Source organism: Serinus canaria, chromosome 17, assembly GCF_022539315.1.
Source record: "Serinus canaria isolate serCan28SL12 chromosome 17, serCan2020, whole genome shotgun sequence".
In the NCBI taxonomy this organism is placed as follows: domain Eukaryota; kingdom Metazoa; phylum Chordata; class Aves; order Passeriformes; family Fringillidae; genus Serinus; species Serinus canaria.
In genome coordinates, this window is record NC_066330.1 from 10409173 (window position 1) to 10431806 (window position 22634).

A 22634-nucleotide genomic window follows, 5' to 3' on the forward strand; every position below is an offset into this window, starting at 1 on the left:
CAGTCCTGCTGCGTCCCAGGGCTCGGTGGGGAACACAAGATCTGCGTGGGGGTGACACAGTGGGAGCCCTGGCCATGGCCTCCCTTTCTGGCCTCTTTTCTTCCTTCAGTGCAAGGCTGGGTGGCTTCAGTGTTTGTTAGGACTGGGAGCACCCTTGCTGCTCCCACAGAGGCTGCAGACGAGCTGGGCTGCCCAGCCTGACTCGTCCCTCCTCCTGTGTGTCCAGCAAGCTCCACGCCTTCATCTGGGACTCGGCGGTGCTGGAGTTCGAGGCCTCCCAGAAGTGTGACCTGGTGACCACGGGGGAGCTCTTCTTCCGCTCCGGCTTCGGGATCGGCATGCGCAAGGACAGCCCCTGGAAGCAGAACGTCTCCCTGGCCATCCTCAAGTCTGTACACGGCTCTTGGCAGGGGGCTTGTCTCAAATGCTGCTCGTGCCAGGCACTGCCAGCCTCCCTCCAGACCTCTGCGGGGGCAGGGGCACTGGGGGCTGCCCTTCCACCCTAACAGAGAGACGCTGAGTGGCTGGGCTGGGCACCCACAGCCTCAGCTCCAGCTCGCAGGGCTGGGGAAGCAGCAGGGAGCTGGAGGGAGGGCAGAGCAGGGCAGGGAGCAGGGTCAGGGCCGTAGGCAAAGCGGGCAGAGAGCAGCAGGGCCGTCCAGCAGGTCTGTGTGAGCAGGGTGTGGGTGCTGCCATCGCCCCGCTCCTCCCTCAGGCTCAGCCTGTCCCACGGCATTGCATTGCCCTGGTTTGGTCATGCAGGGCTCTTTTATTTCATCTCTGGCTACTCCTGTTACACAGGGATATGTCTGAGTCCAAGGCTTTTACAGCAGCACTAACCTGCAGTGTGGGGTGTCACAGTCAGCCTGATATTATGGGTGAAAAGGGATTTCCTTGTATTACTTTGGCAATGCCACGCTCGTTGCAGACAGAGAAATGTCATGGTGGAAAAACAGGCATCAGGGAAGGAGCAAGTGAAGGGAGGGAGTCCTGGGAGATTCCTTTTACGAGAGACACGGTCAGGAGCCACAAGGGTCCTGCCCAAGATGCAGAGGTGAAAGGCCTGAGGGAAAATGGTCAGGATATGGAAGATGGGCAAGACCCAGGGAGCCATGGACCCTGTGTGGGATGATCTTAACATGGTGAGGGGTGGCAGCAGGATAGATGGGACTTGGGACCACCATGTGAGAAGCCTGAAGAGGCTACAGGAGTCCTCAGTATCCTCCTGGGAGAGGGTGGGGAAGCCCAGGGTTACAGATGGCCCAGGAAGGTGGTGGGGGTGTACCAGGAACAATAGGGAGGAAAATGCAGGGAGCCTGTTGGTGGGGTGTGTGCTCTGTGCCCACTCCATCCCCACCAGCTGTTCACACAGGTACTGTGAGGACATAGCTTGTGTCCTCCCAGGCTGTGACACTGAGCTGTGACTGAGCTGTGACACTGAGCTGTGACTCTGAGCTGTGACACTGAGCTGTGACACCAAGCTGCTGGGGTGTCCCAGCCCTCACTGTGCACTGCAGGGAGCTTCCAGGCAGCAGTGCCCTGGCCTAGAGGGTGCTGGGGGTCACCAGAAAGGACTGGGGTCCATCATTGCCTGGGCTCCAAGTGGCCCTGGCAGCAGAGGAACCGTGCAGGAGGGAACTGGTAGACGTGGTTCATGTCCACTCCCTGCAGCCTTCTCCAAGAGCACTTGGAGCGCTGACAGCTCCATCCTTCCTTGGCAGCACACCTTCCCCATGGCTTACAAGTGGCTCTTTTGGCAGCAGGCACTACCCCAGAGCTGCTGTAGGGGCAGTGGGGAGCTGTGGGTGCCTGCTCACAGCACTCTGCTGTGTGTTCCCACGCAGTGCTGGCAGCCCCTGCAGACAGCCCACACACCCCTGTGCAAAGGTGCACACACACAGCCAGCACATCCCTGGTTCCTGTGCCAGGAGGTGCAGGCAAGCCCAGAGCCCTAGGATGGAGGGCATGAAGGCACAAAGAGTGTGTGCCCCAGCTGCCTGTGGCTGGTCCCCAGTGACTACACTGTCCTGTCTCCTTGTTCTTGCAGGTCTCACGAGAACGGCTTCATGGAGGATTTGGACAAGACTTGGGTGAGGTATCAAGAGTGTGATTCCCGTAGCAATGCCCCAGCAACACTCACCTTTGAAAATATGGCAGGTTTGTTCTGCAAACCTCTTTCTCCCCCTTCACTGGGTAGCCTGCTTTTGCTCGAGACATCCTCCCTGGGGTTCTCCTCTCAGGCCAAATCTCTGGGTTTATGCTTTCCTAGTGCTGGGAGGCTGCTGAGGTGGGCCCCATTCCCACCTTGCTCAGAACAGTTCCACAAAGCTTCCCCCACCTTCCCTGGGTGCCCCTCTTGCCAATGGGGCTGTGGTGTGAGCATGGCTCCCCTCCCTCTGCCCTGGCCAAACTGTGGCTGTCACAGTGCCATCAGAGCTGGCACCAGTGCAGAGAGGAGAACAGCGCCTCAGGGGAGGCGAGTGAGAGCCCTGCTGCAGGAGGGAGCTGGAGGCCAGGGGCAGCCCCCCAGTCCCGAGAAGCCCTGGGCAGGGCCAGAACAAGGATAACTGATAGAGAGGGGTTTTCATCTTGCAAAGACTGTGAGAACCCTGAGACAAGCTCTCCCTTTGCACTGAGGTGGTGCTGCTGGTCCTACAGCCAGACGATGCAGTGATGAGGGATGAGGGGTGTGGGATGGGACCCCATCTGCACCAGCACTGCTGGCCAGTTACAATGGAGAAAAGGGGTATTTTGCTCCATCTCCTCAGACACCACTCCAGAAATGTCAGCCCCAAGGGTTGCAGGCATCCAAGGACAGCACAGAGCTCTGTGCATGGCTGTGCTTCATGATAAGCACCAGGGCTGGGTTCTGGTGCAAATGGCCCCAAGGTCCTGGGGATGGGGTGTGCTCTGGGGCTTGCCGTGCCTGTCCTCATCAGCGCTGCAGTTCAGTGCGCTGTGCCCCCCCAGAGCTGGCAGTGACACCCCTCAGATGCCCAGGCTGTGTTGCCCTCCCAGCCCTCCAGGACTGTGGGGGGATGGCGGGGGGACCCCGGGTTGGCAGATTCTCCCATCGCTGAGCATGATGCAGAAGAAATGAGGGGTCATGTTGCAATTCCACTGCCCCCTGTAACTTTCCTGCTTATTTCAGGTGTGTTTATGCTGGTGGCTGGAGGTATTGTTGCCGGGATATTTTTAATATTCATAGAGATAGCTTACAAAAGGCATAAGGACGCGCGGAGGAAGCAGATGCAGCTGGCGTTTGCGGCCGTTAATGTGTGGAGGAAAAACCTGCAGGTAGGACAAACCGTTTTTAGAGCAAATCTCCACCAGGTGCGTTTTCCATTCCTTCACCAAATCAGTGAATGCAGAGCTGCGGATTAGCATGGGGCCCTCTGTCCCCCACCCCACCCCCGTAGCTCCAGCTGGGTTAACTCAGTGCCTGTTAAGCTGAAGGGTAGTGTCCCTGCCTTTTCCCTGGGAGCTGCCCCTGCCCGATGCTGTCTTTCCCAGCAAAGCTCCAACAGGGCAGAGGCCTGGCCCAAACACCCCCAGTGGAGCTCAGGATGGGGACTTTGCTCTGCTGGGGACCACGTTCCAGAGCCACACCTTGCCCTGGCTGAGCAGGCAGTGCCAGCACGGCTCCTTGCAGGTTCTGCCCTGCAGCCCGGCTCCAGCCACGCTCACCAGCAGATGGGAAGGTTAGCCTGCTGCCACTGACCATCCCTGCCCGGCGCTCAGGTAGAGGAATGCTCCAGGGATAGTTTCCATCACCTCCCCTTCCTTGCCTGCTCTGCAGCAGCATGGTAGCCCTTGCTATACCCAGGACCAACTCCAAAAAGAGGTGGTGCGTGCTCTTGTCCTTTGGAGACAAGGACATCTCCCCACACAGGAGCCAGCAGTGCCAGTCCCTGTCAGTGCCAAGCGTCCCTTGGTCTCCTTTTATGGGGCTGTTGCTCTCCCAGGCTTCTCCTGCTGCTGGAACATCTCTGTGCCGCTCAGGCAGGGAAGCCCAGGAGGGTCAGAGGTGCCTGGCAGTGACACTGAGCCATGGGCACGTCTGTGGGCCACCAGCCTCACAATTCCTTTCCCCTGCTGCTTTTGGGGCCTAGCCCCACAGTGCCCCTGAGCCCAGTGTAGGGCAGCTGGAGGCTCTGTCTGAGTTGCCCAGGCTGGTTTTTCCCTTGGGGAAACACAGCGGCGTTCACAGAGCGAGAGCTCCTTTAGGTGGCTAAAGCACACTGCTGCCCAGAGCAGAGCCAGCAAGGCAAAGAGAGAGAAGGAGGCTCGGGGAGCCCCAAGGAGCCCGGCGGGGCCCTGGGGAGCAGCGCTGGCTGGGGCTGCGGGTGGGCTGCCCGAGAGCAGCGAGGGGAGCACGAGGCCAGGCTGCTGCATCCTGAGAGCTCGCTGGGTTCAGTTCACCGGAAAGAGTCTCGGAAAAGCCATTTCTCAATTTTTTTTCTCCTTTTTTTCCTTTTTTTTCCTTTGCTTCCAAAAAGCAGCAGCGCCGAGGGGGTTAAGGCTGCTGGGACAGAGCACACTAGTCGCACTGCCATTTTTCACTTGCCAACCTTCTAGAAAATACTGCACTGGGTCCTTGGGCAGAGTCTGTGGGACTGTGAGCAAAGCATGCTGCCCTGTGGGGGTAAACAGCCTCATGGTAAAGAGCCGTTTGACATTGTAAGACTTTTCCACAGGAGGAAACGTCAGAGCACTAGTATCTGGTACATTGCTAGAAGGTAGGCAAGTGGAAAGATTTATTTGTTAAAACAAACAAACAAAAATAATGGTTTTTGGGATCACAGTTTTGCCATGGCTATTTCCTGAGATGCCATGGAAGAAAAAGACATTTCATTCCATTCATCTTGCTTTCCTTTCCGTTTGTGCATGTCCGCAAAAGAGAGAACTGAGAAGGAGGAGCAAATGTATCCCCGAGCATGCTCTACGCACCAGCGGGATACATTTTGGTTACCCCCGTGCGGTAGCAGAGCCAGACCTGGTCACTCCGTCCCCCGTCGGAAAGGTCACACTCATTGGCACCAAAGCAATTGGGGAGGACTCGTTGCCAGCGCCCGGCGCCGAGCGCGGCCGGGCCCCCCGGCCCGCGGCCCCCGCACCATGGCGGCTGGTGCTCCCAGCCTGCGCCAACCAGGTCCGACTCGCTAACTCCAACGCCTACATTTTTCAGTTCTGTTTCTCTTTGAGTTCATCCCGACCCGACGACATCATGGCACTAACGCTTTGCTTCCTCCCTTTCTTTTCCTTTGTATTTTTTTTTTTCACTTTTCTTTTTCTTCCAGTTTCCTTTTTGTTTTTTAGCCTGTTTTACTTTGGAAAACAAACCAAACCACCAACAACCACGTTCGGCTTTGCACAACTGCATCATTTGAATTTTTGAACACATTTTTTTTTACAGAATATTCATACAATGACTTCTCTTTCAATGCAGTCCTCTCTCTCTCTTGTGGCACTAGGATTCAGCCTCAGAAAAGGCCCTGAGCACTTTTTTTTTTTTAGTGGTAGGTGCAGCATCTCACGTCTCGGTCCAGCCAGGCTAGCGGTGGAAGCGAGGGGCAGGGCGCCAGGCAGAGCATCCCCAGGAAGCGAGGTCAGCTGTGCCAGCCTGACTGCAGACACCAGGAGAGCAGGGCTGCCTCCCAGAGGGGTTCCCAGCTCTCCAGACGCGAGGCCGGCCCCCCCGTAGCTGTAGCAGTGTGGTGGCTGTGCCGTAGCCCTGGGTCACGGAGGCCCTTGGAGGACTGGGAGTGGCAGAACACCTCCAGTAGCATTCTCACCTAAATGAAGGCCATGACACGGGGCAGTATTCAAATAGATTTAGAGTTTCCAACAACACAGTAGAGATCTAATTACTTATACATATTCATTTTAGGATAGAAAAAGTGGTAGAGCAGAACCTGACCCTAAAAAGAAAGCCACTTTTAGGTCCATCACCTCCACCCTGGCCTCCAGCTTCAAGAGACGTAGGTCCTCCAAGGATACGGTAAGAGGAAGAAGAACAATTCTGCCCTCTCTCTTTCTCTCTCTTTCTCTCTTCTGCCATCCCATCGACTGCCACACACCCATCCCGAAGCTGCCAGTGTACATGCATAGCTCATGTTCGTCACCAGTCAGTCAGTCAGTCAGTCAGTGAGTCAGTCATCCCGTGTACCTGAAAGGATGCTGGGATCCTGGAGGGCAGGCAGGAGGTGGCTTGGAGTCCTGTGATGAGTTGGGAGATGCAACTGAGTTTTTGTTTTGTTTTTTTGTTTTCTTTTTGCCTGGATGATTTCTGATGTTCCTCTCTGTGCTTTGCTCACCTTACCGGTGCTGACCTCTTGAAACTGATGACATTTTTTCTTTTTTTTTTTTTTTTCTGTTCCTAAGTGTTCCTGTACCTGTTTGTCATTGTATGCCTAAAAACAATCACCCCGATTTAATTTGGGCACTGTGTCACCTCACCAAGAGCCATGCGTGTCACACTCTCTACATGTGATTTTTGTTTGTGACAATTAGCATTCGGAATAGTCCTCGCACAGGAGTGACAGCTGTCTCTGGTTATCATCAGCAGTAATGCAGCTCTAGAAAAGAGACGAAAAGGCTCCAAAGAGGAGGTTGTTAAAGACCCAGCCTTGGTTCAAACTTGTGTTTTCCGCTGCTCTCACATAACCAGAGAAAATTTCCAAATTGCTGCCTCTAAAGCCAGCTGTTTCCAAATGTGCAAATGTGTCTGCTCGTGCTGGAGCTTCAGACACTTCAGCGTCAGGTTGGGCTGTTGGTCTGTCGGACTGAGCCGTGTCCCTCTGCATGTCGCCGTCTGTTGTATGACACTCTGCACTGTGGCTACTCTGTTGTCTCGTGTGGCAGCGCCCGCTGCGTTTTGCTGCCCGACCTCCTGGCGCGCCGGGCTTGCCAAGATCCCCTCCCCGGGGCGACCGGCGGCTTTGTGCCGGGGTTGCTCAGAGCAGGTCCCCGCCAGGCTGCCCGAGGCGCAGCGGGGACGGGGGGTCGGTGGCAGCGCGGGGAGATGTGGCCCCCGTGGCAGGGTGGCCCGTCCCCGGCCGCAGGCTTGGGCGCCTCGGGGACAGCATGTGGTATCGCAGGGGGTCTCGGGGCCACGGCTGTGTGTGAGAAATGGAGGAGGCTGCCCTTGACACCAGCGCAGGCTCCATACCAAGAAGCTCCTGGAGCACCCCTGGAACGAGGCCCTGGGGACAGCTGAGCCCTCGGCTGGGCTCGCTTGCCACCATGTCACACAAAGTGCTTCTCACTGTCACCTCGAAGCCTGGAAGTCACGGGGGGAACACCCACACTCTTCCCACTCATCATGTGTACCCCCAGGGAAGATGGGCATCCCTGTCATCTCCTTCTGTGGTCCCGGGTGGCACCTTGTCCCAGTAATGCCCCCGTGTCTGGGGTCCCCTCTCCCCACTGCTGCACCCCCTGGGCAGCTCTGCAGGGAGGTCACAGGGTGTGTCTTTGTGGCCTGAGCCATGACCGGGGCAGAGGAGACAGAGATGGGATGGGTGGTGCAGGGGGTGGTGCAAGAGTGAGGAGGAGGGACAAGTAGAATGTAGAAAAAATAGAGGGGAAAAAAATATGCAGAAAGATCTGAATGTGCTGAGTAGACCCCCATGTTCTGTTGTGTTTGAACTACTCCACGATTAGGAAACCAAGGAGTCCTGCCCTGGGAGAGCAGCAACATGATGGTGCCCTGGGCACCTGGGGGAACCAGTGCCACCGGTGAGCAGAGGAGAGGGGACAACCCAGGAAACATGGGGCAGCTGGTGTGTGGCACCCCTGGTAACCCCCACATTGCTCCTTCTTCAGGGAATCATCCTGATCCTGCTCCATGGTGTGGCATCCATCCTACACCACCCAGCCCACAGCCCTCTCTGCCCCAATGCCCTGAGCTGACCAGGCACAGTGCCTAGCTGCACCACAGGTCCCATGGATGGGCAATGGAGCTGTTCTCTCCCCTTCCTTGGGGTCCAGCACAACACAGGGCTCACCATGTTTGGGTCCCAGTCATGCTCTTCTTGGTACATTGTTCATGGGCAAATTGAGGAGGGAGATGACCCCAGCCATCCCAGAACATGGTCCCCACTCTGGGGGTACTTCATGGTCAATTATTCCCCACTGCTCTGAAGCCTGCCACAATGCTCTGCCTGCCACAGGGTGCCATGGACAGGGTCCCAGGACACGTTCCCCAGGGAAGTGGGCTAGCTGGGTCAAGAACAGGCCAATGGGGTGAACATCCAAGCCAGCATGTCCAACTTGGAGGCTAGCAGCTATGGCAGGAGGTCCGTGGTGGAGCGAGCTTTGTGGTGATGTTGGGCAGACCTGCTGGTTGCTCTGCAGGGTGAGCAGCCAGCAGGAGTGGGGTGCTGCCACCAGCTCATGTCACAGCCTGTGCTTGGTGACCTCCACTTCCATGCAGCAGCCCTGGCTCAGAGACCCCAACACCCTCCTGCTGGAAGGCCCCATGAGTCCGTAGCATGCTGGGGCACGTTGCCTGGGGTCCTTGTAAAGACGAGAAAGCAGTGAGGTGCTCTCTTTCATAATGCTCAGCAGAGCTGCGGGCCCACACCAGGTCTTAGATGGACAAGGCTGGAGAGCCCTTGGGGCTGGAAGGCCAGGCTGACCCCAGCCCCGCGGGCTCTCCTGGCTAGCGAGCGAAAGACGCAGACCTGGCGGCCTTGCTTCTTTCCTTTCCGTTGTCGGGAGTTTTAAAAATGGATTCTGCTCTGCAGCCCTGCAGAATGGTCCCTCAGGAGTGCCAGAGAGACAGGCTGGCACCATGGAGCCAAGACAGCCCTGGGAAGCTTCCACCCCACTCTGAACGTCCTAGCGCCCACCATCACCCGAGCTGCACAGCCTCTCCGCGGCACATCATCCCCACCGCCCCAGGAGGAGATGCATGTGTTCCCCATAGGCAGCTCCTGCAACTCGAGTAGCACTGGCAGAGCTGACGTGTCCATCCATCGCAGCCACCCACGATACTGCAACCCCACAGACGCCATGTGAGACGCATAAACCACACAGACACCTCCGAGCCGGCACATTGCGTACAGACACGATCGAGGTGCACAGGTCCCTTAGCCCCCCGCATCGCCAGCCCCCGCAGAGCCACACTGCCAGCCCCAGCCCCCGTGACACAGCAGTGACACACGGCCCACGGCACCGCCCCGCCGTGGGGATGGTGCCAGAGCTGGGCGACAACCGAGGGGCTTCCTGGAAAAGGTCACCTTTTCAGTGAAGGATCAGCTGTCCCAAAGCCAAACGCTTCTTGGCTGAGAAAGAGCCTAGTTTTTGGCCCAAAAGAACCAAAAGTAGGTCAAAGACAACTTTTTTTTTTTTTTTTCCTAAAGGGAAGTTGATATTTTCTACAGCAAGATCGCATTTAGCTGGAATCCTAATTTTTAATGGAAAAATCCCACAACAACAAGCTAAAATTCTTCCAGAAAATCTTCCACTAGCCAGGGACTACCATATGAGCCCAGTTAGGTTGAAGTCATTTTTAAAGACATTAAGTTCTTGTCTATATTTTCTTCCTGGTTGTCATTCAAAGTTTTTGGTGCCTTCACTTCACTTCCATACCTTAACATGTTTGAGTCTCTTCTACGGTTAATATTGATTAATTTCTTGGCTTTATAATGTTTGGTTTGGGGATTATTGCACCATCCCTGTAACGTAATTTACCTTAAATTACTGATATGTGCTTCTAGCATTAGTCCTACTTTAACATAGTTTTGATATGACCGTTTTCTTGCTTTTTTTTTCTTTTCCTTTTTTATTTTAATTTTAATTTTTATTATTAAAAATTGCATGCATGAACTTTACACACAAAAAAAAAAGTAAATGAGAATGTTACCCTGTGATAACTCTGTGATTGGAGGAGATATGCTTTCAAATCAAAAGCCATGCTCTTGTATTTTAATTTTTCGGGCCAGATTGCCCATTTCACTTGGTTGTTTTAGCATTTCCCACCCCCAGAGCTGTGCAGAGAGGCCAGAAGGCCCCAGCCTGCCCTGCTACACCACCGCAGCAGTCACATGCACACGTGCACCAAGGCACACGCACTAACACAGGCACACTCCGCTTCTTCCACCCCCCTCACATCAGGCAGGATGTTTAACAAAGGACCTTTCTTCTACCCTTTCATTTTTGTATCTCCAGTTCCTCCTTCTCCTCCACCAGTGAGTCATAGCCTCTCCCCTTTCCCAGTCACCTGTCCTCCCTGCCAGAGTCAAGCCCCATCCCACAAGCACACACCTCCCGGCAGCTCTGCCGTGGAAACACTGCATTTAGCTGGAATCCAAATTTTTCAGGAGGAGGGGGTGGCTGCACCCGATTTCGGGAGAGAGGGGTGTTTTTTGGTGGGCTGCTGAATAGCCACAAAAAGCTCCCCCCAGGGCAGCAGAGTAACATCAGGATGGTCCTGGCCACTCTCTGTGCCAACGGGCGATGGCCGAGCTGTTGCCCCTTAGCAAGGCAAGGCTATGGCCAGGAATTCCCAGAGGCTCCATTGGAATCTTAGCCAGTGCCCTAAGTGGCAGGGTGATCCCCTGAGAGGCTCCCTGGGTGTCAGCATGTCCTGGCTTGGCACTGGAGATGGGAGCGCGCTGGCTCCCGACCCTGCCCCAGCTGCTCCCACCAGGGGGTCCCAGGAAGCACAAATCCAGGCTGGGCAGGGCAGCCCAAAGGAGCCCCTGCAAGGCTTGGGGGGTGGCAGGAGGCAGGGTGTGCAGCACACAGGGTAACCACAGTGCCAGAGCTGCCGGAAAGACCACGGCCACCATCGACCAAAGCAGGGCAGGTGAAATCCGCCACCGAGGAGCCCACCTGGAGCCCCTCAAAACGTCAGCCCTCCTGGGCAGGGTGGTGCAAGGGCTGGGAAAGTGTCACTGGAGAGGATCTGTGCTACTGTACATGAGAGCCACAGAGACCCTTTCCTGCCCTGGCACCGGATTAGGACCCCAGAGAGCAGCACAGGAGGCTCCAGCACACAGCAGGGCTGGACAGAGCTTCCAGCTGAGGGTGTGGAGTTTGAAGAGTGGAGCCAGGAGAGGAGGGGAGTTTGGAAGGAGGAAGGGAGGAAATAACTGCCCCACTGTAAATTCCTGCCTGGGGAGGAAGGACATTTTTTCTTGCCCATTGATGGGAATTTCTGCTCTGCCCCCTGCTTGCTGATGGGACTGCAGCAGAGGAGGGCTCTCCCATGGCCTCTCCCATGCTAAGCCTCCCCACCTGCAAGGAGCTCAGGACCCCAAATCCAGACCACGTCCCCAACACAGATCGTATTTTCACATTAGCAATCAACGCCACACTTTATCACAAACCAACCACACCCCACAACTCACCTGCATGAAAGGATAGTCACAGCAGGGTCATTCAAGCAAGGAGGTGAAATGCCCTGGCCTCGAAGCACAGCTTGATCTGGCACCAGAGAGGTGCCAAAACCCAGCCAGACCCTCCAAACACAGGTTCAGGCGTGGGCTGGGCTGATGAGTCACAGGCTTTGTTTTGTAGCCCTCCCAGAGCAGAGAGGGCCTGGCTCAGCAGGTGACGTGGCAGCCACGCTCTGCAGAAGCTGCACTACGCTCCTGGGTGTCCCCTCTGCCCAGCTCCAGGGTGCCTGGAGAGAGTCTGCAATGACCTCTGCACAAGTGTGGATGGCACTGGGAAGGGGACCTCAGCCAGCAGCAGCTTTCAGGGCGTTGCTTCACCCCCAAGAGATATCCTGTAGGGACACATGGGATAGAAGTGGCAGCGGGGACAAGTGCCAGAACTGCCTAACACTCCTTTCTCTTTGTCTGTCTATTTGTGTGTTGCAGCAGTATCACCCCACCGACATCACCGGCCAGCTCAACCTCTCCGACCCCTCAGTCAGCACTGTGGTGTGACCTTCTCCCCGAGGGCCATCAGTCCTTGCCCAACACAGTAGGAAGGCACAGCCAGGACTGTCTTTCAAGGGACACTGATGGGTTCTTCTGGGTGAGATGGGAGGAAAGCATCCTTCATCCATACACAGTGACTCCATTGTATATCTCCCTCCCTTCCTAGGCCTGCTGCCATGCTCGTACCCCAGGAAGCACGGCAGAACCAGGACAAGGTTTGGACTTCACTGTACAGAGATAATTGCTTCCAAACAGTGCCACAATGATCAGAATTGCCACTGACTGGCTCCGTGCAAGGGGAAAGGACTGCAGAAGGCACACAGTGCCTGCTTTCCCACAGTAGCAAGGAAGGGCTGGTGCCAGACCACAGGCACGTGCTTGACCTTACAGGTTGCAGCCTTCTGAGCACACACAGCCCCTCAGACATGTGCTTCGCATCTCTCACCACCTAGAGGGCTCTACGGTCCTGCGCAGCTGGAGCAGCCAGCTCCTGGTGTGGCAGGTTGGGCACATGTTCCTGCTGTGCCGAGTGACCCTCCCGTCTGCCGCAGGGGCTGGAAGATGTGTGCTCTGCTCCTTGCCGGAGATGGACCCTCTTCCCCTCCCCCGCATCGTCCCGTCCGTGGTCCGGCAGCAGCAGGAGAGCTCCCTCCCTGCAGCCCTCGCCCCTGAGCTACTCGCGGTACTCCGGGGCCGTGGAGTGCTGCCAGCCGAGATCCCGGCTCCCACCTCTCCTGCACAGAAATATCCCCGGGACCTGGCCACGGCCAGCATGTAGCACTCACACAGCAGCTCTCCTGGCCAGGAATTCTCCACGGGAAATGGCTCTGGATGGTTGCACTGACCTCTACCCCAGCTCCACACTGCCTCAGCACCAGCAATGCAAGGAGAGATGCTGCTGGCTGGTCCCGGCTCGGTGCGCTGCTGCAGCGGCCCCCCAGCCTGTCTGCACCGCCGGGGCACCACGGCCAGCGCTGGCGGCTCCCCTGCCACCCTCACCTGCGGTTCAAGCTTGCCAGCAGCTCCCGCGGCAGCCCTGCGGCCCCAGCTCACGGCGCTCCGTCTGCCTGAACCCGGAGACGTGGAAAGCAGACCCCAGCTCGGGAGAAGGAACCGAACGGGCCAGGCTGACCTCTTCCCTCCCCGCACCGTCGTCCCTTCGGGCCCACACGGCCACCCCGAGCAGCCTCCCCGTGGGCAGCGGGGCTGAGCAGCGTCTCCTGCCAGTCGGAACGCCCACCTGCAGCGTGGTAACCAGCCCCGGCGGCACGGACTGCCTTCCCCCGGCCCCAGGCTGCCCCCCCGGGCAGCAGCCCCGCAGGCAGGATTTCACATGGCAGCTGAGGTCTGTGAGCATCGTCCCACCGACTGCTGTGGCTCCATCATGTTCATCTAGCTCCAGCTGAGAAATTGGACCCATTCCACTTTATACGTCAGTGTTACATTAATACCAAGTTTTTGCAAGAGCTCAGTAAAGTCTAGACTGGATCATGAAGTGGTTTATTCCAGAGCCGTGTGCCTCTTTCTGTCTCTGACTTCTGGCAAAGCTGGCGGGGAGCCCTGTGGTGAATCAGAGCCTCACCCAACCCTGCGGCAGGGTCTGCAAACAGTGGACAAACAGGGACAGGAAGGGATGGAGAAACCAGGAGGGAGAAAGGCCAGGGGCTATAGAGGAGACTGAGAGGGAAAGGGCATCCCCATCCTGGGATACTCAGGTGACAGAGAGCCTGCACAGCCAGGCTGGTGCACAGGCCCTGCAGCGAGGGGACGGGGGCAGCATGGAGCTGTGCAAACACCAGCACCATGATAGCTGGCCCTGTCCCACCTCCATCCTGGGGAAAACTGTCCCCTGCCACTGCAGGCTCCATCTCCTGGGAGCCAGCCTTTGGGAACAGGGGATGGACTGCAGGGATGAGGGCACTGGGGAAGTCCCCACACATCAGCCCATCCACAGGGAGATCCATCAAGGGATCTCCAAAATAGGAAGGTCACCCAAGGCTGAACTGAAGGAACATCACCCATCCACAGCATCTTCCCCTTGTGCTGAGACGTCCAGCCCAGCCTCCATGGGGGCTGAGCCTCAGGATGGTCTGAGGGAAGGAGCAGGGGTCAGGTGGCCGTGCAGGGTGGCAAACAAGGTCTTACCTTCAAATGGGAAGCCCAGGCCTTCCTGGAAATAACTGAGCCCTCTCTAGAGAGGGTCTGGGAGAGCTGGGATTGCTCCTGGGACGGGCAAGACGGCGATCCCAGCAGAGGTCCTGCAGCCCTCCCAGGTGCAGGGCTGGCAGCACTGGAGCAGCTGCTGCCTCCAGCAGCTCCCTGCCAGCCCCCTGCCCCACAGCAGGGAGGAAGCAGGGATCTGGCCATGTGGCAGCACACGGGGCTGGCTTCGCTCTTAAAAGTAAAAACAGGAGCAAGCCTCCACTGAGGTGATGCCTGGTTTATTCATGTGTGATTCACTGAACCCTTGCCAAGAGCCCGCTGAAGATGCACTGACTCCTGCCACAGCCTTGGCAGGTCCCAGCTCTTGCATGGGCAGGAGATGGAGTGGACAAGGCTGGTGGTCACAGCATCTCATTGTGGCTCTGATCATCTTGCAGTGGGTAAGAGGTCAGGCCAAAAAGGGCTCTTGTTTCTCCTTGAAAGGTGTTTCTGTCACCTCAGCTTGTGGCTTTCTTGTGGAGATCAGCTCCAGATCCTTCCAGGCCATCTCCCAGCACACTCATGGAGCACTTCCAGCAGCATTTCTACAGGAAAGAGGAGGGAGCAGGGCAGGGAGGTGCAGGGGCAGCCCCAGCCCCTATTTGTGGGTGATGGGGGTGAGGCAGCAGCCAAGGCTGCTGTAAAGGGCCCCTGTAAAGGGCTTGTTTGTCCCCACTCCCAGCACTGAGCTAACCCCACCCCTTGGCTGGGGATGAGCTGTAGCCTGGGGTAAAGTTATTGAGGGAGAAACCACTGTAGCCTCCCCCATCCTTTGGCAGCTGCTCTGCCCAAACACAGCAGTGGCAGCTCTTCCTGGCCCTCACCCCAAACTTCAGCCTCACCCTAGACCTTGGTTGTTGGCTGAGCCGTCTCAGCACCAGCATTCCTGACTCAACAGAAAAAAAAAAAAAATCAAAAGGAGCTTTTTGCAACCAGCCCTGTCCTTGGGCAGCACTCTGACAGGCCTAGCATGGTCTGACAGCCCCATGGAGGCTTTGGAATGCTCCAAACCACCTAGAGATCTTCAGGTGCACCAAAAGGCACACAGACAGCTCTGGGGTACCCTAAAAGGAAAACAATGCCTGCCAGGACACAAAAGACAAACATGGCACTTAGGTGGAGGAAAAGCCAACTCAAGGAGTTCTGAGGGCACAGGAAAAAAAAGCACTGAGGCTGCTGGGGTCACTGAAGGCAGTCAGAGGGTGCAGGGGGCACCAAAAGGCCCAAGGAGCAAACGGAAAGGCACACAAAGGCTCCTGGGCTGCACCAAAAGGCAAATGGTGACTCCTGAGGTGGCCTGAAAGGCACCAAGAGGAATGTGGTGTGTCCTGGGATGCACACAGGGATTCCCAGGCTGCACCTAAAGGCACAGTGAGGCACATGGGGCACCCTAAATGCACACTGAGGGATGGGGCAGCACTGGGGGCAGGACAAGGCGAGAAGGACCACCTGGATGCCCCCAGGAAGGGGATATGCAGATCTGAGGGTGGCCTTGGGGAGCCTCCCAAAGCACTGAGAGCACTTTTGGTCAGCCTGTGCCCTGCAGGGAGCCGAGCTGAAGGCTGCTCCCCCCTGGCAGAGGCAGCTCAGCACCATCTTGGAGGACTCTGAGAGAACCCAGAGCGACTCCAGGAACAGAACTCCCTCTGGCTACTCCACAGGATCGGGTTTGCAGCAGGTGGGTGCAGGGAGCTGGAGAAGGGCAGGGATGGAGCCCAGGCTGGCCAGGGCAGGGCCTGGCTGGGCCCCTCAGTGCACCCTGCAGACGCGGGGTCTCCTCCAGCAGTGGGAGTCCCGGCGCAGGCTGTGGTAGAACACGACCAGGGAGCCCAGGAAGGTGCAGAAGAAGATGCTGGCCATGAAGGAGAAGGGCCCAATGATGAAGGAGGAGATGTATTGCTGGGGGGACAGTGAGGTGTCCTGGCACTGCCTGAAGGACTCGTCCCCAAAGGCCATGATCGGATACTTGTTCAGCTGCTCTGGAGCTCTGCAGCGGAGCAAACTCTTCTCTGGAAGAGAGAAGTGGTGCTGGAGGGAACACTGGGCAGCTGGGAAAGGCAGGGGCCGAGGACAGGGGGATGGTAGGTCTGCATGGGACAGATGGCACCAGGGCAAGAGAACAGGGGCCAGCATCACCAACATCACCTGTGTCAGGGTACAAAGAAGGGGAACGGGGAGGTTCAGGAGTCACCTGAGTGGGGTGGGATGGGGTGGGATGGGAGGTAGGCATAGTGCTGGAGGGGGCATAGGAAGATGGATTTGGGCAGGAGGGTAGGAGGGACAGGCAAAGGGGAGGGACTGGCTCCCAAAAGAGGTAGGGAGCAGTGAGCAGACAGCCTGGAGATGGCACAGAAGGTCCCAGCCAGAACAAGTGCAATCACACAACCAAGCTGGAAGCAAGCAGGAGGGGGCAGCAGTGGTGGGAGAGACTTTGCTGGCAGAGCTGTCTTTCACTGGGGCTCGTAGGGGAAGAAACGCAGGATCAGAAGCAGATTGCTGAAGGCTTTGGGAAAGGGGCTGAAAGCACTGCATCCTGGATGGACCAGCAGCAATGTGCACCCTGACACACGGGCTCCACTTGCTCCCCCAGGTGACATGTGGCAGGACTGGTGCTGCTGCTGGGGCCATCACTGGGTGCCTGTCCCTGGGACATGGCACAGCCCTTCTTTCCAGGCAATCCCTGCTGCTGACCGGAACCAAAATGTGGGCACCAACTGAGACCCAGTGGTGTATCCACCCAAGCAGACACAGGAACTGGCATGACCTAAGGCCAGCTTCTGGGGTACCTCACCCCAAGGGCACTGCCCACCCAAGCCTCCAGCCAGCTGGTAGCCAGGGTGCTGGGTCTGCCTCAGCCCTGGAAGGGTGACCAGCCAGCATGGAGTGGGCAGGGGGCTTGGGAACACAGAGCTCTGGGCACTCACCTCGCACTTTCTCCCTGTTGTGGCTGAGCCAGCGCCAGAGGGGCAGGATGCTGCAGCTGCACACCCAGGGGTTGTCCTGCAGGAGAAGTGCCCGGAGCTGGGGCAAGGCGCCCGGCACCCCGGGCTCCAGCTGCCCCAGCCTGTTGCTGCCCAGGTTGAGCGTGGCCAGGCTGGTGAGGGGCAGGAAGGTGTCGGGGGTGAGCACGCTGAGGTGGTTGTGGCTGAGGTCCAGCTCCTGCAGCGCCCCGAGCCCCAGCAGCGCCTGCGGGTGTATCAGCTCCAGGCGATTGTGGGCCAGGCCGAGCAGCCGCAGCCCCGGCAGCGGGGGGAAGGAGCGGGGTCCCAGCACGGTGATGAAATTGTAGCCGAGCCACAGGGCGCTTGTGTTGGCCGAGAGGCTCCAGGGCACCCCGAGGAGGCCCCGCTCGCTGCAGTCCGCCTCTCCCGGGGAGCAGCGGCAGGCGGCCGGGCAGGCGGCCGAAGGCGGCGGGCGCAGGAGCAGCAGCAGGGCCAGCACGGGGCCGGGGAGCCTCCGGCAGCCCATGGCTGCCCCCCAGGGCACAGAGGGCTCCCTGCCCCCACGGACAGGCTCCCTAGAGCCCCACGCCTCGCCCTGGGGCTGGGCCGAGCCCGGCGGCGCGGGCTGGAGGTGTCGGGCAGCGCTGGCTGGAGGTGTCGCTCCGCTCCCGGCAGCCGCTCGCATTCATTCCCCTGCTCACCCGGCTGCAAACCTGGATGGGGCTCTGCTCCCGGACCCGGTTTTCCTCGGGGTGGAGCTGCACTTTTTTCAGCAAATATTTTTGCAATGATGCTTGCCCTGCAAGGTGTGGAACCGTGCCCACGTCCCTCCCTCCAGCAGGCACCGCTCCAGCCAGGTAAGCAGCCAGCTCTGCGTGGTCTGGGATTAACTGCTTGTGTGTGGTGCTGGCTGGAGAGCTGGAAATCAGCAAATCCAGATCCATCTCTAAGCCTTTATCCTCCCCAGGGGCATCCCCCATGGGCATGCTGCCTCAACAGCCAGGTACAGAGGGGTGTATGAGCCCAGGACCCCCATAAGTGGCTGAGTTACCAGGAAAGAACATAACTGGGACAAAAACATATCATCTGCAGGTCTTAGCCCATCTTTTGTGCTGTCCCACCATGCCCAGGGGTCCTCAGTGGGGAGCTGTGCTGGGAACCATGGCCCACCCTGCTGAGCCCAGCCCTTGCCCAAGCCCTGTCTGCCTTGCAGGAGACCACCAGCCATGCCAGCATGAGGAGGGCTGGGATTACATCCCATGGGCACCTTCCTCCTTCCCAGAAGTGGAACATGCCCATGTGCACACGCAGGGTGACACAGGAGCCCCCAGTGAGAAGCATGGCAAAGGTGACCTTGCTGGGCTGTAGCCACCCAAAACTGGTTTGCCCTCCCCCCAGCATGGCAGTGCCAGTTCCATAGGGCTCAAAGTCTGCCTCCACCCTGTTTACACCCACTCTGCTCCAAAGCCACCCAAAGCCTGGCTGCTGAAGGCTGGGCTGCTGTCACCTCTCAGTGCCACTGCCCTTGGCAGAGCTCAGTGGGGACTGGGGAACCAAAGGACGTGGCTGGCAGCACCTCATCCCACTGACAGCCAGAGGGGGGGCCCAGAGCAGAGATACTGTCCCCATCACACCCATCAGGACCCCAGTGGCCATGGTGCCAGAGGAATCCCTGTCCCTCTGCCCCATGGCCAAGGGGCTGGATAGGCAGCAAAGCAGGGCACGGTTGCACCCCAGGCCGAGGCCAGGATGTTCCCAAATCAGGGACAGAAGCAGCAGGCAGAGGGTTTATTAATAGCATCCCGAGGAGCTTTGGTTTGTTTATCTGTCCTGCAGCAAACTTGCTTTGCTGCATTAATCCCCATCTGGAAATAATTCAGAGGAATCCTCCAGCCCAGACCAGCCCCAGGGCAAGGGCACAAACCCACTGCCACGTGAAACTGCAGCCCCAGCTCATCCCATCCACAGCCACAGGCTATATGGAGTCTTGAATTTTGATGGATTCCTGTCCCAAAATGCTCTTCCTCCCCAGGACCCTCATTGCCCACTCCCTGCATCCATCTGGAATCAGGTGAGAAGTGCAGCATTCATGCCAAAAATAACTCAAGCCACTATTAAAAGCAAGGTCATTTCCAGCTTTTGTGCACAAAGAGCCCAGGAGGCTGAAAAGCCTGAAAACTCAGCTCCTCTGGAAGCCCCTTGCTGTCACCCTGATGGCATGTGGCAGGAGAGCTCTCCCTGTCAGGGACATGGCCAGACATCATCCCATGCTCATGCCTGGCCCCACTCCTGTTCTCCACCCACTGGCTGCACCCTGTTGCCATGGCAGATTGGGGACATGTGGGGTCCTGAACCCCAACAGTGCCACCACTGCCCTTTTCCACCTGCTGCCAGTGCCGGGGTCCCTGGCACTGCCCCTTCCTGGAGCATGGGCACCCAGAACCACGCAGGAGGAGCCCAGGCCCCTGTCTCCAGCCAGAGCAGTGCCCACCGGTGCCCTGCTCCCCCTCCACGATGGCCCTTCCTGAGGTTCTGGGCTCCACATGGAATGTGGCAGGACAGGCTGCTCTGAGCAGCTGCTCTGCCAGGCCAGCTCGGGTGCCTGTGCCAGGGGAGGAGTCCCCAGGGCACAGCCAGGCCAGCTCGGGTGCCTGTGCCAGGGGAGGAGCCCCCAGGGCACAACACTGGGCACTGGCCCCTGCTCTTCCCAAGGGCCAAATCAGGGTGTGCAGCCAGTGGGCCAAAAGCATTCCCAGAGTGATGGAAGGGATGATACCCTCCTTCAGGGGCTGGCTGGGAGCAGGGGGACATCCACAGAGGAAGGAAGCAAGGGCCAAGCCCCCCGGAGTGGCTCTGGTGCTGGGGGCAGGCGAGGAAGCAGGGCCATGGGGCGTGGGACAGACAGCCATGGGTTTGGTCACCTAGCACTGCGGGACCCAAAGGTGCTGGGCTGAGCACAGAGCTGCTGGCCCCTCTGCAGGGAGGGATGGGCCCTTCCTGCACTCTTCCCAGCACCACTGTTGAGTCTTTGGGGAGAAACGGAGATAGAGGGGGAAGTGCATTAGCACTCAGTGATAGCTCTTATCCATTCCTTGAAGGCTTTAATTTCTCGCACATTCACAGGTAATTAAAGGTCCAAGGCAGGACTCACATGGAATTTCTGAACCATCTGCCCTGGGGCACCCCAGGTTTGCTCTTCTGGGAACTTCTCAGCTGGGACTATTTTATGGCAGGTGACACCAAGTGGCAGAATTGTGCATGAGCTCTGTGCAGGGGTGGGTGCTGTCCACGGCTGATGGAATTCTCTGGCTGCAGCCCTGGCCCCAGCACAGGGAATATCCAAGCACCAGGACTGCCCAAGAGACACAAGGTCCCTGCCAGCCCCAGAGAGGCACAGGCTGGGGTCTGTTGCTGAGCCCTGAGGGGTTCCTGGTGTTGGGGTTTTGCAAGAACTCATAAACCACATGGAAAACAGATGCAGAAAATGATCCCTGAGGAAGAACTGTAAAAGCTGCCCAGGCAACACCAAGCCCTGGCCAAGAGCTGTTTCAGTATCACCCTATGCAGCCCAGTGCTTCCTGTTTGGCCCCTGTTAACCCAGACCAGCTGCCTGGGCTCTTGTCCTTGCACCCTGGTGTGGAGTCAGGCAGGGAAAGCCATGCAGGCAGCAGGGCACAGCTGGAAAAACAGCAGCAGTGTGTGTGTGTGAGGAAAGGGTCCGGCAGGAAAAGCCAAACCTGGCATGAACCACTGAGCATGAGGCCAAGCAGGAGCTTCTTGAGCTCAGATCTCCTCCCACAGCAGAGCAACATCCAACGTTTCCTAACAACTCTGTCAACCTCGATTTCAACCATCCTACTATCCCAATGCCAAAACTTTTGATGCAGACGGCCAGCAGAGCAAACACTCCCAGCACAGCAACCCAGCAGGGCAGGTCACTTCTCCCCCACCCGCCACAGGCAGGGCTTGCCCTGGGCCAGGATTGCCAGCAAACAGGACCAGGATGTGCAGCCCAGCGGGACCAAAGCGTCTTTAATAGACCTGGAGCTCTCAGGGTGCTGGACACACCCCATGGCATCGCTGTGCTGGGCCCCTGTCCCCTGCCAGGCGGTGCTCGGTGCCGCTGTCCTTGCTGCAGAGCCACATGCTCGGGGGAACAGAGCATGAGCCAGGCTGTGTTTAGGGGCCAGGGAACATCTGTGATGACTGGACTAGGTTTCTGGGTCATCAGCAGGGCAGATGGGCAGGATGAGGGGGTGGTAGCATCCGGATCCCCTGCTGCTGCACCCCAAATCCCGACAGGATGGACAGGAAAGCCCTGCCCAGGCTGAAGCCCTTCCTAGGCTGCCGGCACAGCCCCAGCACTGCGGTCCACAGTTGGTCTGAGGCACGGGAAAGGTCCCAGAAGCAGCCCCAGGCCGGCCCCCGGCTCAGCTCTCGAAGGCCGCGGTGACGCCGCAGCACAGGCACAGCCGGCAGCAGCCGCGCCGGGGCAGCAGCGCCGGGGGCCCCGGCTCCGGGCACAGCCCCGCCGGTTGCTGGGTCACCGCCGGCTCCTTGCCCGGGCCCTTGGCGGGCAGCGCGGCCGGGCTCCTGCCGGCCCCCCGCGGCTGCTCCTTGTCAGCCTTGACGGCCAGGAAGGTGGCCAGGTCCAGGTCGAGCATGGTGACCCCTCCGCGCGGCGTGGGCGTGTTCTGGCGGCACTGCGGGCACGGGATCCAGCGTTGCTCGTTGCTGACTCCGTCCAGGCACTTCAGGCACGCCTGGCAGAAGGTGTGGCCGCAGTAGAGGCGCCGCGGCAGCCGCACGCCCAGGTCGTAGGAGGAGTAGCAGATGATGCACTCGACGCGCTGGCTGCCCCGGCTGGGGGTGCGCGAGTGCGCCCCGACACGCGGCCCCGAGTCCTCTGCCCAGGGGCTGCCAGCGGCCTGGGACATGCTGGGGAGGGGACGAGAGGAGCTGTCAGGGCCCGGCTGGGGAGGGGGCACGGCTGTGAGATGTCACCTCCGAGTGCCCCCGACACGTGGGGGAGGTGGGGACCGGTCCGTGCGGTGGGAGCAGCGGGATCCCCGCCCATCACCCCTGCCCGCTGCCCGCCATCCCTGCCCAGCCCTGCCTGGGAGTGCAGGATGCTGCCGCTGCAGTGGCACTGCCGCTACATCCTTGGGATGTCCCAGTGCCACACCGGGAGCTCTGCAGGGAACACGGGCTGGCCAGATCTCAGCAGCCTGCTCAGGGTGCAGTCTGGGAGTGGGGGAGCAGGGGCTGAGCAGGAGTAAGGTGGCTGGATGGCCTGGGGAGCAGCACTTGGAGACCAGGCAGTGGCACAGTCCCAGCCCCGGGCTGAGCTGGCATTGGGGGTGGCACAAAGGCTCGTAGGGAGGGGTCTGACGGGATCCAGCCTCATCTCAGGTGGAGTCTGGTACACACCAGTATATTTGCAAACTTCTCCTGGAGGCCACCGAGACTCTGTTCCTTCTCCTCAGGTGACCTTAAGTGCTTTGGCACACATGGGTGCCCCTCTCTCCCCTCCTCCCAATTCCCCCATCCCTACCTGTCCTGAAATACTTCCCAGGGCCTCGGGGTTGGTGGC

The 22634-nt window shown here is 58.6% G+C and overlaps 3 protein-coding genes across 8 annotated transcripts in view; 1 reads left to right on the forward strand and 2 right to left on the reverse strand.

Moving 5' to 3' along the window:
- The window catches only part of GRIN1 (glutamate ionotropic receptor NMDA type subunit 1), a 40052-nt gene extending 24712 nt beyond the window's left edge, over positions 1–15340 (forward strand). For 2 of the 6 annotated variants that reach the window (XM_050981052.1, XM_050981053.1), the window contains 5 exons: positions 227–388; positions 2048–2157; positions 3152–3297; positions 5891–6001; positions 11835–15340. In XM_050981052.1, the coding sequence (XP_050837009.1) occupies positions 227–388; positions 2048–2157; positions 3152–3297; positions 5891–6001; positions 11835–11903 (598 nt within the window). In that variant the 3' untranslated portion in view covers positions 11904–15340. Of the gene's footprint in view, positions 1–226; positions 389–2047; positions 2158–3151; positions 3298–5553; positions 6029–8750; positions 9542–11834 lie in introns of those variants that run through there. The other 4 variants (XM_050981054.1, XM_050981055.1, XM_050981050.1 and 1 more) reach the window with 3 other exon arrangements.
- Positions 14323–18027, reverse strand: LRRC26 (leucine rich repeat containing 26). The gene is given in 3 exon segments (XM_009093652.4): positions 14323–16108; positions 17024–17690; positions 17692–18027. Coding segments are annotated over 3 exon segments (1263 nt in total). The 3' UTR covers positions 14323–15848.
- A 3444-nt stretch (positions 18028–21471) lies between these two features.
- Positions 21472–21978, reverse strand: RNF224 (ring finger protein 224). The gene has a single exon (XM_018917513.3). The coding sequence runs from the start codon at positions 21976–21978 to the stop codon at positions 21472–21474; it is 507 nt and encodes a 168-aa protein (XP_018773058.3).
- Positions 21979–22634: the final 656 nt, after the last annotated feature.

What these genes read in the sequence shown, in the direction of transcription:
- RNF224 (XM_018917513.3), bottom strand. Translation starts at nt 21,978, where the DNA reads ATGTCCCAGGCCGCTGGCAGCCCCTGGGCAGAGGACTCGGGGCCGCGT.